At 43.1% G+C, this 15132-nt stretch overlaps 1 protein-coding gene across 7 annotated transcripts in view; it reads left to right on the forward strand.

Annotated features, from left to right (window-relative positions):
* The window catches only part of AP3B1 (adaptor related protein complex 3 subunit beta 1), a 338592-nt gene that overhangs the window by 41757 nt on the left and 281703 nt on the right, over nt 1-15132 (forward strand). For all 7 annotated transcript variants that reach the window (XR_006291016.1, XR_006291017.1, XM_037902963.2 and 4 more), the window contains 2 exons: nt 2369-2444; nt 8197-8271. Coding sequence is in view for 5 of the 7 variants with exons in the window: in XM_037902963.2 (XP_037758891.1) it covers nt 2369-2444; nt 8197-8271 (151 nt within the window). In the remaining 2 variants the exon portion in view is untranslated. The remainder of the gene's footprint in view (nt 1-2368; nt 2445-8196; nt 8272-15132) is intronic.

Raw genomic sequence — 15132 nt, forward strand, 5'->3', positions numbered from 1 at the left:
CCAGAGCTCCATCTTTGTGAGCACTCTGGTTTACAGTTTATCCCTGCAGGGGAAGCATGATATTTGAAACAAATACAGACTTTGTAGAAAGATTTCTGAAACAATCAGTTTACTTGAGACTGCACAAAAGAGAGATGTAAGCAAAATAAGGAATACCTGCACATAATTCCCTGCCTCAGTTTCCTCAACACTCTTCAGTGTTTTTTGGGATTTGGGTCAATTTTTTTTCAGTGTTCCAAGTCCCCTTTTCTGGTCTGCAATCCACCAGCTCCTTCAAATCATGGAGTCTCCTCCCTGATCCCTACAGCTAGCTTTCTTCAGCTTTGTCTGGTCCAACAATCAAAAAGCTCCCTCTCCTTCTGAAACGTGCCACTTTGTGTTCCCCTTTGTCGAACCTCTCAGTTTGTGGTTTTAAAGGACTGTACCTATACTTCTGTTCCTTTGTTCCTCTTCTGTGAAATTTTACGCTCCAGGTCTCTAGAAGAGAAAGGCGAGAGCTGCTTTCACCTAGGTTGTAGCTACCCCTTTGTTCTGCTAGGGCCTGACATATTCACTTCTTGATAATCCTTAGTAACTGTCTCATTCAGAGGCATGCAGTGTAATTGTAGCCATGTTGGTGCCAGGATATTAACGAGACAAGATGGGTGAGATAATAATTTTTATTAGACCAACATCTGTTGGTGAGAGAGACCAGCCTTTGAGCCACAGGGAGCTCTTCTTTGGGAGAGGTACTCCCTGCCTCACAACAAAAAGCATGCTGGAACAGATAATTTTGCATAAGTAGTTAGCACATATCCTAAGGGATCATTCAAGGTAGGGTGGCCTGTTAACACCTCTGCAGTCAGGACAAAAAAAGTGGGTCAGTGGGTTACAGATTGTTGTAATAAGTCATAAATCCAGTGTCTCTGTTCAGTCCATAAATAATGAATTTAAGTGCCCAGGCTTGTCTTTTGAAAGCTTTGTGCAGGTTTCCTTTGTGAAAAATGTTCACTTACAGGTGATAGGATGTTTTTGTGTTTTATCATTTTCCCATCCATAGAGATTGTCTGGTTTCATCCCATAGTTGTTGTTGAGGGGGCATTTAGTGCACTGGATGAGGTGTACCACATGTTGTGATAGGCATGTGTAAAATCCATGGATCTTGAAAGGTGTTCTGTGGGAGATGTTGATCATTGTAGCAGTGGACATATGTCTGCAGGTTTTGCACCTGTTGTTTTGGCAGGGTGTTGTACCACTTTGAGTTGGTGTGTCCTGGTCTGTGGGGAGCTTGTTTGAAGGCCAGAAGTGAGTGTTCAGGAAAGATTTCTTTCAGGATGTGGTCCCCATCAAGTATGGGTTGTAGTTGTTTGATGATGCCCTGTATGGGTTCTATTATGGGATGCTATGTGACAACTAGGGGTGTGTGGTCAAAGGGGGTTTTGTTTGTGTATTGAAGATGATTCTGTCTGGGTATTTGAGTGGCCCGTTGGTTCAGAAGTTGATGCTTGGGCACCTCTGTGTGTCTCCTTAGCACAAGGAGTTTCTCTGGAAAGAGGTTTATTCACTCGATGCTACCTACTTGATTTCAAGGAGTTAATTTTCATAAAAACTTCGCATGTTTCTCATATTTTCTGAAGGGTGTGTGTGTGGTGATGGAGGGGGACTGCAAATCAGTGGAGTCTGGAAGGGTGCTGGATACTTGGTAATGGAGAAGGGAGCTTGTCTCCAGTTGAAATCCAGACCAGAGGGAAAATTAGTCTGGCATTTCTACAGTATTTTAAATTAGGTGGTGGTCATTATAGATCCTAGAAGAGGAGGTGTCAACATCAGACAATCAGATGTGGTGCTAATTAACATCCTTATTGGCAACTTTTGCAAAGAGGCTGGTGACTAATTAATTTGAACTATTGTCATCTTGAGCTGGGCCTATTAGTCCAGGGTGAGGCCTGCTGGCAGGTTAGTGATGAGGAATCTTGTGCTTTTGCTAGAGTTCAACAAGTACTTTGGCTATAGAAGGTTTAATTCTTCATAGCTATCAATCTGTCATTTTTCAGAGCAATGGTTGGTACAATTTAAAAGGGATGGGGAACACTTTGCATTCGTTATTACTAAAATGCAGTAATAATATGTAACTAAAGACTGTTTCCCAAATTGGATGTAATGGTAACATACTAATCATCTTTCAGAGCTTGATTTTGATTGTTACTTCTAGCATTATCTTGTATAAGTGGCAGCTCATCACAGAATTAATAGTTTGAGCAACAAATTTGTCCCATGTACTGACTTAACTGTTGCTTCTTTAAAACCAGTTTTATAGGACCATAAAACGATGCTTTTGATTTACAGTATTGAATTTTCTAATCCATTTTTTTCTTAACTTCCACTGTAGGAATGAAGACCTAAAGCAAATGTTGGAAAGTAATAAAGATTCTGCTAAGTTGGATGCTATGAAAAGGATTGTTGGGGTATGTGAAATACAAAGATTTTTTTAAAAATTTTTTATTTTTATTTTTTTTTGCCAGTACATGTTAATGCTGGTTTCTCTGTTTGACTCCTTCACTCCAGTATTTTAATATGTAAATAGTTTGAAAAGCTAGGGTGAAATGCTATTTTCTTTAAATATCAAGATGGAAAATTTAAAATGGATGCAAGTACACAAATATTTCAATGACAGATGTGTGAAATGTTTCTATAAATGTGTAGAGCTGTGATATAAAAATGCAGGTATTGATTGTATTCTCCTTATTGTTAATGTTGCACAACTCCTATTTATGTCAAAGAAACACTCCAGTTATTTTTCTCAGATGAGTAGTCTGAAAAGCTGAAGGTGTTTCTTACTTGGAGTAAACTGAGAAATATATTTGAAATGTTTTTAATTTTATTTTTTGCAAATGATTATCAATCCACTATGTAATTTTCCCCCTAAAATATAAATAACTTTTTAAGTTGACATTTGAGTCTACTGCTTCAGGTTTCAATTTAAGTTTAAAAAGTAGAACTGGCATCCAGTTTATTAGCAATTTATGCTTAATATTAAACAAGCATTATAGGTTTTTTTGAGTGTTAAACCTGAATTACAAAAGTTTAAAAATTCATCTGTATACCTGTACATGAGATTCCCAAAACCGCTGAGTGTAAAGAGGTTAGACCTTTTACTATGCTTGCTAAAGGTCTGCATTGGTATTTACAGTTGAGGTTAAGATTGCTCATTTGGGGGACAGGGGGAAATCACTTTTTCCTAGTCTAGACAAGGGCCAGGACTTCTGCATTTCCTCCTGATGGAGTGTTTGATCAAACACTCTATTGTGGAAATGCGGATGTACTCTCACCTTGATAAAGTGATGAACTATAACATATGATCTGAATCATGCAACTAGATAACCCACTCTAACAGAGATCTCTGGGAGTCTCCCAAAAAAAGTCTTGGAACAGCTAGAGCGTGTTTGTCAAGCTGCCTAGGGAATAGTTAGAGAAGAGACCAATTTATAGGATGTGAAGTTTTTTCTTTTTATCTGTAACTAAGTCAAAGGAAGTCTATCTTGCTGAGCTTCACAAATATTCAGGTTTCAGAGTAACAGCCGTGTTAGTCTGTATTCGCAAAAAGAAAAGGAGTACTTGTGGCACCTTAGAGACTAACCAATTTATTTGAGCATAAGCTTTCGTGAGCTACAGCTGTAGCTCACGAAAGCATATGCTCAAATAAATTGGTTAGTCTCTAAGGTGCCACAAGTACTCCTTTTCTTTTTACAAATATTCAGATGCAGTATATTATACAAAACTGTTTCTTTTGTTTTACTACCACTTGCTCGTTTTGAAAGAGGACTACTGTTTCTAACAGTAACTTCCTACAATCCACCTCAAAAGAGTGAATCCCTATTCCCCCCAAAAATGGTGATTAAAGGTGCTAGAGTTCCTGAAGCCTCAACCCTCAGAGGCTCAGAATATCTGTCCTTTTCCATTGAGGCATGTTGCAAAGAGCTTTATATAGGTGAACATAAGCTTAAGGTCTGAACTGGAGGCAAGAGTTGGCTGAGGTGTAGGTAACAGATGATGTTAAAATTATATTGTCAAAGGCACTCTGAGCACGGGAACAGTCTTGTTCTGATTTTGTTGGCACTTCAGAAAGAGCAGTAAAACTAAGTTTACTTTTAATTAGTAAAAAAAATAAAAATAGAAATTTGATTAAATAGGGTGTTCATATCACAAGTGATGGTTTTTTAATCTTCCAAATACACGTTAATGCAGTAAAAATGACTTTGAGAATCATAGAGGTTTACAAGATTACAAAGACTTGCTATTTAGGAAAATTTAGATGTATATGACAGCTAATATTTATAAATGCATTCTGTAAAAACACATCTTAATATTTCTTTTAAAAATCTGACTGAACCCCATGAAAACCAATGTAATCTCCCTTGCAGCTTCAATCATAATCTTTCTGCTATCCTTATACTTGTCACCCCAAGGAAAAACTTTTGGAGAATATTTGAAGCTTGCAGTGTCCTGAAAGTGGTCTGAGCCTAGATTTGGAAAGATTTGGAGCTAGCAAACAAGTTCAAGTGTTTAGTACCCCTCTTGGAGAAACTTCTACTACCTGCCCCCTTACTATCAATTTTTTTATACAGAAAATAAAAAAAAAAATAAATAAAAAAAAACAAAAACCTAACGTGTTGCATCACATGTACAGCATCTGTGTTGAACAGAAATGTGCACAGGTCAGCATACAGGCATGGAGCTCCATCCTGCATTCCTTGCAACATACTCAACTCCTGGTGCCTTCAGTAGGAGCTTTGGGTATACAAGGCATACAGGTTTTGAGCTCCTAATAGCTATGCATAGCAGCTAAATTGGTATGATTAGACCTTAGTCCTGGAAAGCCCTATTATATTCTTTTGAGCTAATGATCCATGAACTAAAGAGAATTTACACTCATCATTATTACTTAATGAGTCAAAATACATACTTTTAAAAGATATTAAATGCATATCTACATGGTACACTGGAGCTATTATGGTTGGTCTGTTAAATAATGCAAGTTACATATATATTTTCTTGATAGGCTGTAAGTATGTGGTAACAATTCAAAACTAGATGATCAACCATATCTTTTGAAAACTCTTTTCATAGCAAGTTGTTTGATGTCTTAGTAGTAATAATACTTAGCTCTTATATAGTGCTTTTCATGAGTAGATCTTGCCTCTTTAATGACCAGATGGGAACAGAATTTATTTCTTGTCTGGTCATTTGTCATTAGAACCACAGCCCTGACAGCCCACTCACCTTGTGAGGAGGACCCCTTTACATGGGCTCTTCTAGCTAAGATACTGGACAGAGGAGGTTCCAGAAATCCACCCTTCACTGTCTCAGAAATTGAACATGATTTAACCTCTCCGGGATGTTCTGTTTTAAATTCCCAGTGTTAAACAACAGGATTGTAGTAAAATAAAATTTAAGATGAGAGAGAATTGGATTAAAATAAAATGGTATGCATGGCATCTAGTCTTCAACTCTGCAAAAGTAGGCTATATCTAGGGCCCTACCAGATTCACAGCCATGAAAAACACGTCACGGACTGTGAAATCTGGTCTTTTGTGTGCTTTTACCCTATACTATACCAATTTTATGGGGGAGACCGGAGTTTCTCAAATTGGAGGTCCTGACCCAAAAGGGAGTTGCAGGGGGAGCCACAAGTTTATTTTAGGGGGATCATGGTATTGCCACCCTTATTTCTGTGCTGCCTTCTGAACTCGGTGGCCAGAAAGCAGAGTCTGTTGGCTGGGCATCCAGCTCTGAAGGCAGTGCCCAGGCAGCAGCAGCGCAGAAGTAAGGGTGGCAATGCCATACCATACCATCTTACTTCTACACTGCTGCCTTCAGAGCTGGGCGGCTGCTGACTGAGGGCCCAGCTCTGCAGGCAGCAGTGCAGAAGTAAGGATGGCAATACCATACTATGCCATCCTTACTTCTGCACTGCTGCTGGCGGTGGCTCTGCCGTCAGAGCTGGGCTCTTCTGGCCACCTAGTTCTGAAGGCAGTGCTGCCACTTGCAGCAGCGCAGAAGTAAGGGTAACAGTATCACAACCCCCCTTACAATAACTTTGCAAAACTCTTCACCCCTCTCCCCCCAAGTCCTTTTTGGGTCAGGACCTCTACAACTACAAACCGTGAAATTTCAGATTAAAATAACTGAAATCATGAAATGTACAATTTTTAAAATACTGTGACCGTGAAATTGACTGAAATGGACCGTAAATTTGGTAGGGCCCTAACTATGTATTAAATTTCTCCAACATTATCCTTTCCTCTCCAGCTTCTTCTTTTTTCCCTGACCCCTTTGTAATACGCTGCATATTTGAGACATTGCTCTTGTCCACCTCCCTTTATAGTCTGACAGTCCCCCCCCCCCCCCCCTTTTTTTTTTTACGCATTCTAGTCGTATTATAAAGCATGTGGGTCTAAGTTACATCAGCATTTCAACAATGTGTAATGTTTGCTCCCAGATAAGAACATAAGAATGGGCATACTGGGTCAGACCAATGGCCCATCTAGCCCAGATTCCTGTCTTCTAACAGTAGCCGGTGCCACATGCTTCAGAGGGAATGAACAGAACAGGGCGGTTATCAAGTGATCTGTACTGGTGTCCAGTCCCAGCATCTGGCAGTCAGAGGCTTGGGGACTCCTAGAGTATTGGGTTGCATTCCTGACTATCTTGGGTAATAGTCATTGGTGGATCTATCCTCCATGAACTTACCTAATTCTTTTTTTTAACCCAATTATATTTTTGGCCTTCACAACATTCCCTAGCAATGAGTTCCACAGGTTGACTGTACATTGTGTGAAGCAGTACTTCCTTATGTTTGTTTTAAACCTGCTTCCTGTTAAATTCGTTGGGTGACCCATAGTTCTTGTGTTGTGTGAAGGGGTAAATAAAACTTCTTTCCCCCGCGCCATTCATGATTTTACAGACTTCTTGATTTTTTTTGTACCATCTAGAGTCAGGGTGAGCAGGGGGTATGTGATAGCTGTTGCCTGTCATCTGCCAATATTCCACTATATAACTTCGGATTTCCTGTCTGCAGAATCTGACGTTTTTGAGTGTCCCTTTGATATTTTGTCCACCTTTAGTCAACCTGAGGTATCAGGATGACTGGATCCTGATTTAAATGTCTCTTGTCGCTGGCTGAAGGTATTTAACCTTGGTCCATCTGCCTGTCTACCTTGCATCTGAACTTAAAAACTGAGCTCAAATGTTTTTAACTTTCACATTATTTCTACTTGACTATGAATTACTGAGAGATTAATACTTACCTATTACAATGTTAAAAATGATTCTCCCTGAATTTGCTGATCCAGTGGAGATGGGAATTTTACAACTTCTTTACATCTGAAAATATTTAGCTTCATGAATAGCTCCTTAAAAAAAGAAGAGTAACAGAAGTGAGGGATGAAACTAAACTGTACTTAAGTGTCACAGTTAATTTAATCTGTAATTACAGTATCAAGTGAGAAGGCAAACTAAAATAAATGTAGAAAGTAAATTTGAATCATTGTTAATTCTTTACTGGAAGGATATTTGAGTTTCATGAGCTGCGCACACACCCCCTTCACACATTGGCTGTGGTGCTGTGCATCAAAACCTGTATGCTCTTAACCAACAAAATAACACAACCATTTTTCTGGTGTTAATGTACTTCAGTACTCATAAGTCAGACTTTTTTCCTTTTGTGCAAACCCTTGCTTGAGGATTTTTTTCATTTAGGTGCAGTGTGCCAGGCAGTCTTACTTATTCTTGTGTAAACTCTGAATGTAACATCTACTTCACAGTATTTTTACTCTTTTGTGCACTAAAATCTAACTCTTATGGGAAACCTTCATAAAACTTGTTCATAATATACTCTGGTTTAGTTTTGGCTTTTTATTTTTGAAAATAGATCTTGAAATTGTCAGCCTGAAAAAGCTGTCAATGCCTTAGTGAATTAAAAAAAATTGCAACTTTTGAATGTCAAAATCTAGTTTCTGTATTTCTTAATACAGGCAAGGTACTGAAATTCCTGCCCTGCTCAAGGTGATGGTGTTCCCTTTACTGGCGCAAAGCAACTGGCTGGCAATCAAGTAAAGGAGACTGTTCGTTTATTTTTTACATTTTATTCAAAGACAGGTTGGAAAAAGAGGGCCAAAATGTTTTTTAACTATTAACGATGTGATCCTTCTCTTTCAGATGATTGCTAAGGGGAAGAATGCATCTGAGTTGTTTCCAGCTGTTGTGAAGAATGTGGCCAGTAAAAATATTGAGGTACTCTTAAAAAGAACACACAAAAATGTACTATTACGGAAGATATTTTTGTTATAAAAGTACCACTTAGTTTTCACTTTAGTGTAAATCACAAAATACCTTTAAGTTGTATTTTATTAGAATTCACCAAAGCTTAATCTTAGTGGGAGCCTTGTAGAAATAGTATAATCTGGTATCTGAGATAAGGAAATGTACAGTATTGAGCCTAGTTTTCTTGTAGTGGTTTGGTGGGGGAGTGAATTTTTATAACTGTGAAAATAATCCTTAAAGAACAAATTCAAGAAGTTTTGTAGTTTGTGGTATATGTTTCTAAGAGTGCTTCATAAATAACCTAACTAGCCTTTGGTAACAGTCTCTTGAAAAAGGCCAAGGATAGAGTGGACATAGACTGATGTATTTTCTCACCACAAAAAGTGGTTGTTGTAGAGCAGGGGTGAGACACTGGAGAGAAGCTTGACCTTTGCCAGTGGTGTACTACATGTGTTCTGTAAATAGAGAGCTTCAGTGTGCATGGTTATCAAAATAGTATCTTCAATAACCTTTACATTTACTTCACAAAAGCTATTTTTAACTTCATTAAATAAGTCTCTCTGAAATTGCTGACCAATCCAAATTTGGTGTTGAAATGCATTGTTACAATAACAATTTCTGGTCTGCAAACAGTTTTTGTTGTTAATTATTAAAAAGCTAGATCTAATCATTCTTCTTTGAGCATTAGTGCAGATTCCCATACTTGGGCATGTAAATTTGTAGTCTACGGCTGGCCAGGAATCCCTTGGAAGGATATAACTGTTGTGGGGCCACGTAGGTATCTTGTTGAGGCAACAAATGTTGTAGTCATGGTTCCTCCTAGGTAACCCTCTCTTCCTTTTAATATCTGAAAAGTAAATAAGAACTTCCACTGGTTCCAAAGATCAACTTTTATCTACTGTTTCTTTATCTCCTCTAGTTACAACTTATAGAATTCTACACAGTTAAAATTTTGAAAATTTATTTCAGGAGAGCTCTATTTATATTTAAAAATTCTGATGCCAAGAACTGGCGTCCTTCCCAGGATGTCAGGTTAGGCAAAAAAGACTGTTTATGGAAGGCCTGTCTTGCATCCTCCATGTTCAAATTTCTGGTCCTCATAATGATACTTGGGTGAAGGTCCGTTAACCTGTTTGTACCATATCTACTTTAAATGTACTTGTTGGCTTGCGGTGATCCAAAGTCTCAGGTCTGGTCAATACTGTGAGTTGGAAGCATTTCCAGGTTCCTTTGAAATACCAGCCTCAGAATTCAGAGTTGTAGCCATGTTAGTCTGTATCAGCAAAAAGAATGAGGAGTACTTGTGGCACCTTAGAGACTAACAAATTTATTTGGTATAAGCTTTTGTGGGCTAAGACCCACTTCATCAGATGAACGGAGTGGAAAATACAGTAGGAAGATATATATACATAGTACATGAAAAGATGGGAGTTGCCTTATGTCACGGAGTGTGGGGGAGTCCAGGCCCTGCACCCCTCTTCCTGGGATTCACTGAGACTCTCAGCCAGCCGGTAAAACAGAAGGTTTATTGGACAACAGGAACACAGTCCAAAACAGAGCTTGTGGGTACACCCAGGACCCCTCAGTCAAGTCCTTCTGGGGGAGCAGGGAGCTTAGACCCCAGCCCTGGGGTTCCCTGTGTTCCTCCACCCAGCCCCAAACTGAAAACTAAACCCACCCAGCAGGTTCCCTGCTGCAGCCTCCGTCCACATTCCTGGGCAGAGGTGTTACCTCCCCCTCCCCCTCCTGGCTCAGGTAACAGGCTCTCAGGTCTCCCGTCCCCAGGGCACATTCCCAGGTCAACACTCCCCCCTCCCTGCTGCGTCACATCGTCACACCTTACCAATTCTAATGAGACAATTCAATTAAATTAACTACATGCCTCCAGCTTTCATCCAGACCACATCACACAACCCATTGTCTACAGCCAAGCTCTAAGATACAACTGCATTTGCTCCAATCCCTGAGACAGCGACAAACGCCTACAGGATCTCTATCAAGCGTTATTAAAACTACAATACCCACTTGCTGAAGTGAAGAAACAGATTGACAGAGCCAGAAGAGTACCCAGAAGTCGCCTACTACAGGATAAGCCCAACAAAGAAAGTAACAGAACGTCTCTAGCCATCACCTTCAGCCCCCAATTAAAACCTCTCCACTGCATCAAGGATCTACAACCTATACTGAAGGACGATCCCTCACTCTCTCAGATCTTGGGAGGCAGACCAGTCCTCGCTTACAGACAGCTCCCCAACCTGAAGCAACTACACACCATACAACAAAACAATAACCCAGGAACCTATCCCTGCAACAAACCCCGTTGCTAACTCTGCCCACGTATCTATTCAAGGGAGACCATCAGAGGACCTAACCACATCAGCCATGCCATCAGGGGCTCCTTTACCTGCACATCTACCAATGTGATATTTGTCATCATGTGCCAGCAATGCCCCTCTGCCATGTACATTGGCCAAACCGGACAGTCTCTACGCAAAAGAATAAATGGACACAAATCAGATGTCAAGACTTGTAATATTCAAAAACCAGTCGGAGAACACTTCAGCCTTCCTGGACACTCAATAACAGACTTAAAACTGGCAATTCTTCAAGAAAAAAAACTTCAAAAACAGACTCCAATGAGAAACTGCAGAAATGGAATTAATTTGCAAACTGGACACCATCAAATTAGACCTGAATAAAGACTGGGAGTGGATGGGTCACTACAAGAACTAAAAACTAATTTCCCCATGCTAATTTCCCCCCTACCGTTACTCACACCTTCTTGTCAACCGTTTGAAATGGGCCACCCTGGTTACCACTACAAAAGTGATTTTTTCCTCCTGCTGCTAACAGCCCACTTTAATTGAATTGTCTCATTAAAATTGGTAAGGCAACTCCCATCTTTTCATGTACTATGTATATATATCTTCCTACTGTATTTTCCACTCCATGCATCTGATGAAGTGGGTCTTAGCCCATGAAAGTTTATGCCCAAATAAATTTGTTAGGGCATGGCTGCACTTGCAGATGTAGAGTGCTGAGAGTTAAACCAGCCCTCGGAGAGTGCAGTAGGGAAAGCGCTGCAGTGTGTTCAAACTGTCAGCTGCAAGCGCACTGGTGTTACCACATTTCTGGCACTTGCAGCGGCATTGGGAGAGGTGTATTATGGGCAGCTATCCCACAGAACACCTCTTCCCATTCTGGTGCTGTGGCTTGTGGAAAGGGGTGTGTGTGCGGAGCATTCTGGATCCTGTCGCAACGCCCTGTGATGCATCACTTTGCATCCCAGCAATCCCTGTTCTTCTGTCCACATTTGGCGCCATCTTTCAACGTTTTTTTTACTGCACGCTCTGTCTTCCCTTTCAGTCTGCAGGAACGGAGCCCGAAGTGCTGAGGAATATGCTGAATGAGTCTCGTCAGCACGTCACGTTTGGCAGTCGAGTTACTCCTTAAGCTACGAACTGAAAGTGAGGAGTCCAACGATGATAACTTGCATAACGCATATGACACAAGATTGCTTCAGGAATTCATGGATATGCTCACCACTGTGGAACGCCGCTTTTGGGCTCGGGAAACAAGCATCACATAGTCATTCAAGTCTGGGATGGTGAGCAGTGGCTGCAGAACTTTCGGATAAGAAAAGCCACTTTCATAGGACTGTGGGCTGAGCTCGCCCACACCCTGTGGTGCAAGGACACGAGATTGAGAGCCGCGCTGCCGGTGGAGAAGTGGGTGGCTATTGCAGTCTGGAAGCTGGCAAATCCAGACAGCTACTGATCGGTCGCTAACCAGTTGGGAGTGGGAAAGTCCCAGCCGAACTAACCCACAGCACAAGTCCCACTCGCCAGCTACCCGCAAACGGCTCAAATGCCACAGTGTTTCCAGAGCAAATCTGTTCGGCGTACGGCACCACGGCAGGAAAACGGGACGGACGGATGGCAGGGTGCGGGGGACAGGACTCAGGGAGACCCATGGTGGGGGTCGGGAGAAGCAATAGCCACTGTAGTGGGAGTGCCCATCCTGTGGCACCAGCAGGTGAGGCTTCAGAGGGGCTCCAGTGGTGCCATGCAAGCTGGGCTGCAGCCCCGGGACAGGGGCTCGGGGCTCCCCAAGCGCTGGCCCTGCCCGGCAAGTGCCTTCCTCAAGGCCGCAGAGCGCTGTCCTGGGCCAGCCAGGCTCCCGCTCAGTGCGCCCACAGCCCCGCTCGCTCTGGGGAGTGGGACATCGCGGGCTCTAGGCAGTCTCTGTTGGAATCATGTTGATGCAAGTTTGCAGGGCCACTAATCACATCCTGCTCAGAAGAACCGTGACTCTGGGTAACGTGCATGACATTGTGGCTGGCTTTGCACAAATGGGTTTCCCTACCTGTGGAGGGGCGATAGATGGGATGCATGTGCCAATTCTGGCACCAGCCCACCTAGCCTCTGAGTACAATAATTGGAAGGGGTATTTCTCTATGGTTCTCCAGGATCACCGTGGGTGTTGCATTGACATTAACGCAGGCTGGCCTGGAAAGGTGCATGATGCATGCATCTTTGGGAACGCTGGCCTGTTCAGGAAGCTGCAACCTGGGACTTGCTTCCCAGACCGGAAGATCACCGTACGGGAAGTCAAAATGCCCATTGTCATCCTTGGAGACTCCGCTTACTTTAATGCCGTGGCTCATGAAACCCTACACAGGGAGCCTTGACAGCCGCAAGGAGCGGTTCAACAACAGGCTGAGTCGGTGCAGAACGACTGTGGAGTGTCCTTTTGGCCATTTAAAGGGCCACTGGTGCTGTCTGTATGGGAAGCTGGACCTGGCCGACGACAACATCCCCACGGTTATATCCGCGTGCTGTACCCTCCATAACATTTGTGAAGGGAAGGGTGAAAGATTCACTCAGGCATGGAACTTGGAGGTTCAACACCTGGAGGCTGAATTTGAGCAACCAGAGAGCAGGGCTATTAGAGGGGCCCAGCACGGGGCTGCAAGGATTAGGGATGCCTTGAGGGAGCAATTTGAGGCTGAAAGCCACCAGTAAGGTCTGGTGCCCTGCACGGGAGGGAAGAGTGGTGGTTCCAATGTTAGTAGGAATCTGTTTTTGCTACACTGACTTGCACTGCCTGTTGCTTTCCTGGGTTAAGGTATCTTTTACTTAATGCAATAATAAAGAATGTTTTCAAAGCCAAAAAATCCGTTTATTGAAAAGAAACAGCTGCTTGGGAAACAGAAAGGGAAAGGGGGTGGGGTGGGGAGCAGTTCAATCACAGATTTGCGTATGTCCTGTTCTCATACTCTGCCTTCCTGTCTGGAGTACTGTGCAATGAGTGCTGCACTTCAGGCTGGCTAAAATGCATGGTGATCGGGGTTGAGTGCAGTGGGTAAGGGTCGTAGTTTGCAGGGCTGGGTGGTGAAGCTACAGGTGTTGGAGGCAGTTGGTGGCAATAAGAACCCAGATGTTGGGAAAAGTGGGTTGGAGGTGATGTGGGCACAAGGGAAAGAGTTTTGGGACAAGGGCTTCAGTGGGGGGGCGGGCACGGTAGTGCTCTGCCTGCATGGCTACGAGTGCCTATATCAAGCCTGCTTGGTGCTCCATAATGCTTAGCAACCGGCGTTCCGCATTCTGCTGGCAGATCCTCCTTTCACTCTCCTTCCACTCCTGCGCTTTTTGGTTTTCATTAAGGGACTTCTGCATTACTTCATGCAGCATATCCTCTTTGCTTCTATGTGGCTTCTTCCTAATTCTTTGGACTCTTTCGGCCGGTGATAACACGGATGGCTGAGATCTCAAGGTTGCAACACTTAAAGGCAAAATGCAACACTTAACAGAGGCAGCATTGTTCACACCAGACCAATGATTCACCCATACTTAAAGACCAGTACAGTCTACACGATAGCAGAATTTACCCATCCCAAAGTGAGCGCACATAACCCATGGGAGCCCCAAAATGGTGCGTAAGCACAGGGGCAAGGGGGACTGATTATTTCATGGCCATACTGTTGTCTGGGTTTCTGTACCTTGGGGAGAGCTAACGGCTGCAGGGGGCCCCTATAGTGAACACTGTCCTCACGTTTTCCACAGGAGTTCGTCCTGGAAGATATCTCGCTGCTGAGGGTGACCTGGGAAGCAAGGGAGGGTCTTTTACTACAATGTGGCTTCCGCCCTGGCCCATATGCAGCTTGCCTGTGTGCAGCAATGGTCCTCCTCCCCTCAGGGCACAGTGACGCAGACATGTTAGCCTTATTGGGACAAGGAGTACAGTAGCTCTGCTAAGGAACCTGCGCAAGCGCATTGCCCAGCTTCTGTATGAGACCTTTGAAGAGATCCCTGAGGCCGATTATTGCGATGTGAGAGAGCACATCAATGCCCTATTCTGCATCTAGGCATGCATGCAGCCCTAACCCTCCTCGCCCCAAGAACAACTTCCTTCCCAAAATAAAAACTACTTACTGGGCACCTCTTCTAGTGTTTGTTCTCCCCCAAGCACCGGCCGCTGTAACTAGCTACCTTAGAATCATAGAATATCAGGGTTGGAAGGGACCTCAGGAGGTCATCTAGTCCAACCCCCTGCTCAAAGCAGGACCCGATCCCCAATTAAATCATTAAACCTTCCTCCTGGCTTGAGAACAGCTCCTGGCTGCATGCATCTAGGGATGCTGGGGTGTCTCCCTCCTCCTCAGCACTCTCACTCCAGCTTTCCTCCTCCTCCTCCTGCCTTGTTGAACTGGGCTTGGAAGTGTCCATGGTGGTCCTTGGGGTGGAGGTGGGGTCACCCCCAAGTATTGCGTCCAACTCTTTGTACAAACGGCAGGTTGTGGGGGCAGCGGTGGTTTGGCTTGCGGGCTTT

Source organism: Chelonia mydas, chromosome 5, assembly GCF_015237465.2.
Source record: "Chelonia mydas isolate rCheMyd1 chromosome 5, rCheMyd1.pri.v2, whole genome shotgun sequence".
NCBI classification, from domain to species: Eukaryota; Metazoa; Chordata; order Testudines; family Cheloniidae; genus Chelonia; species Chelonia mydas.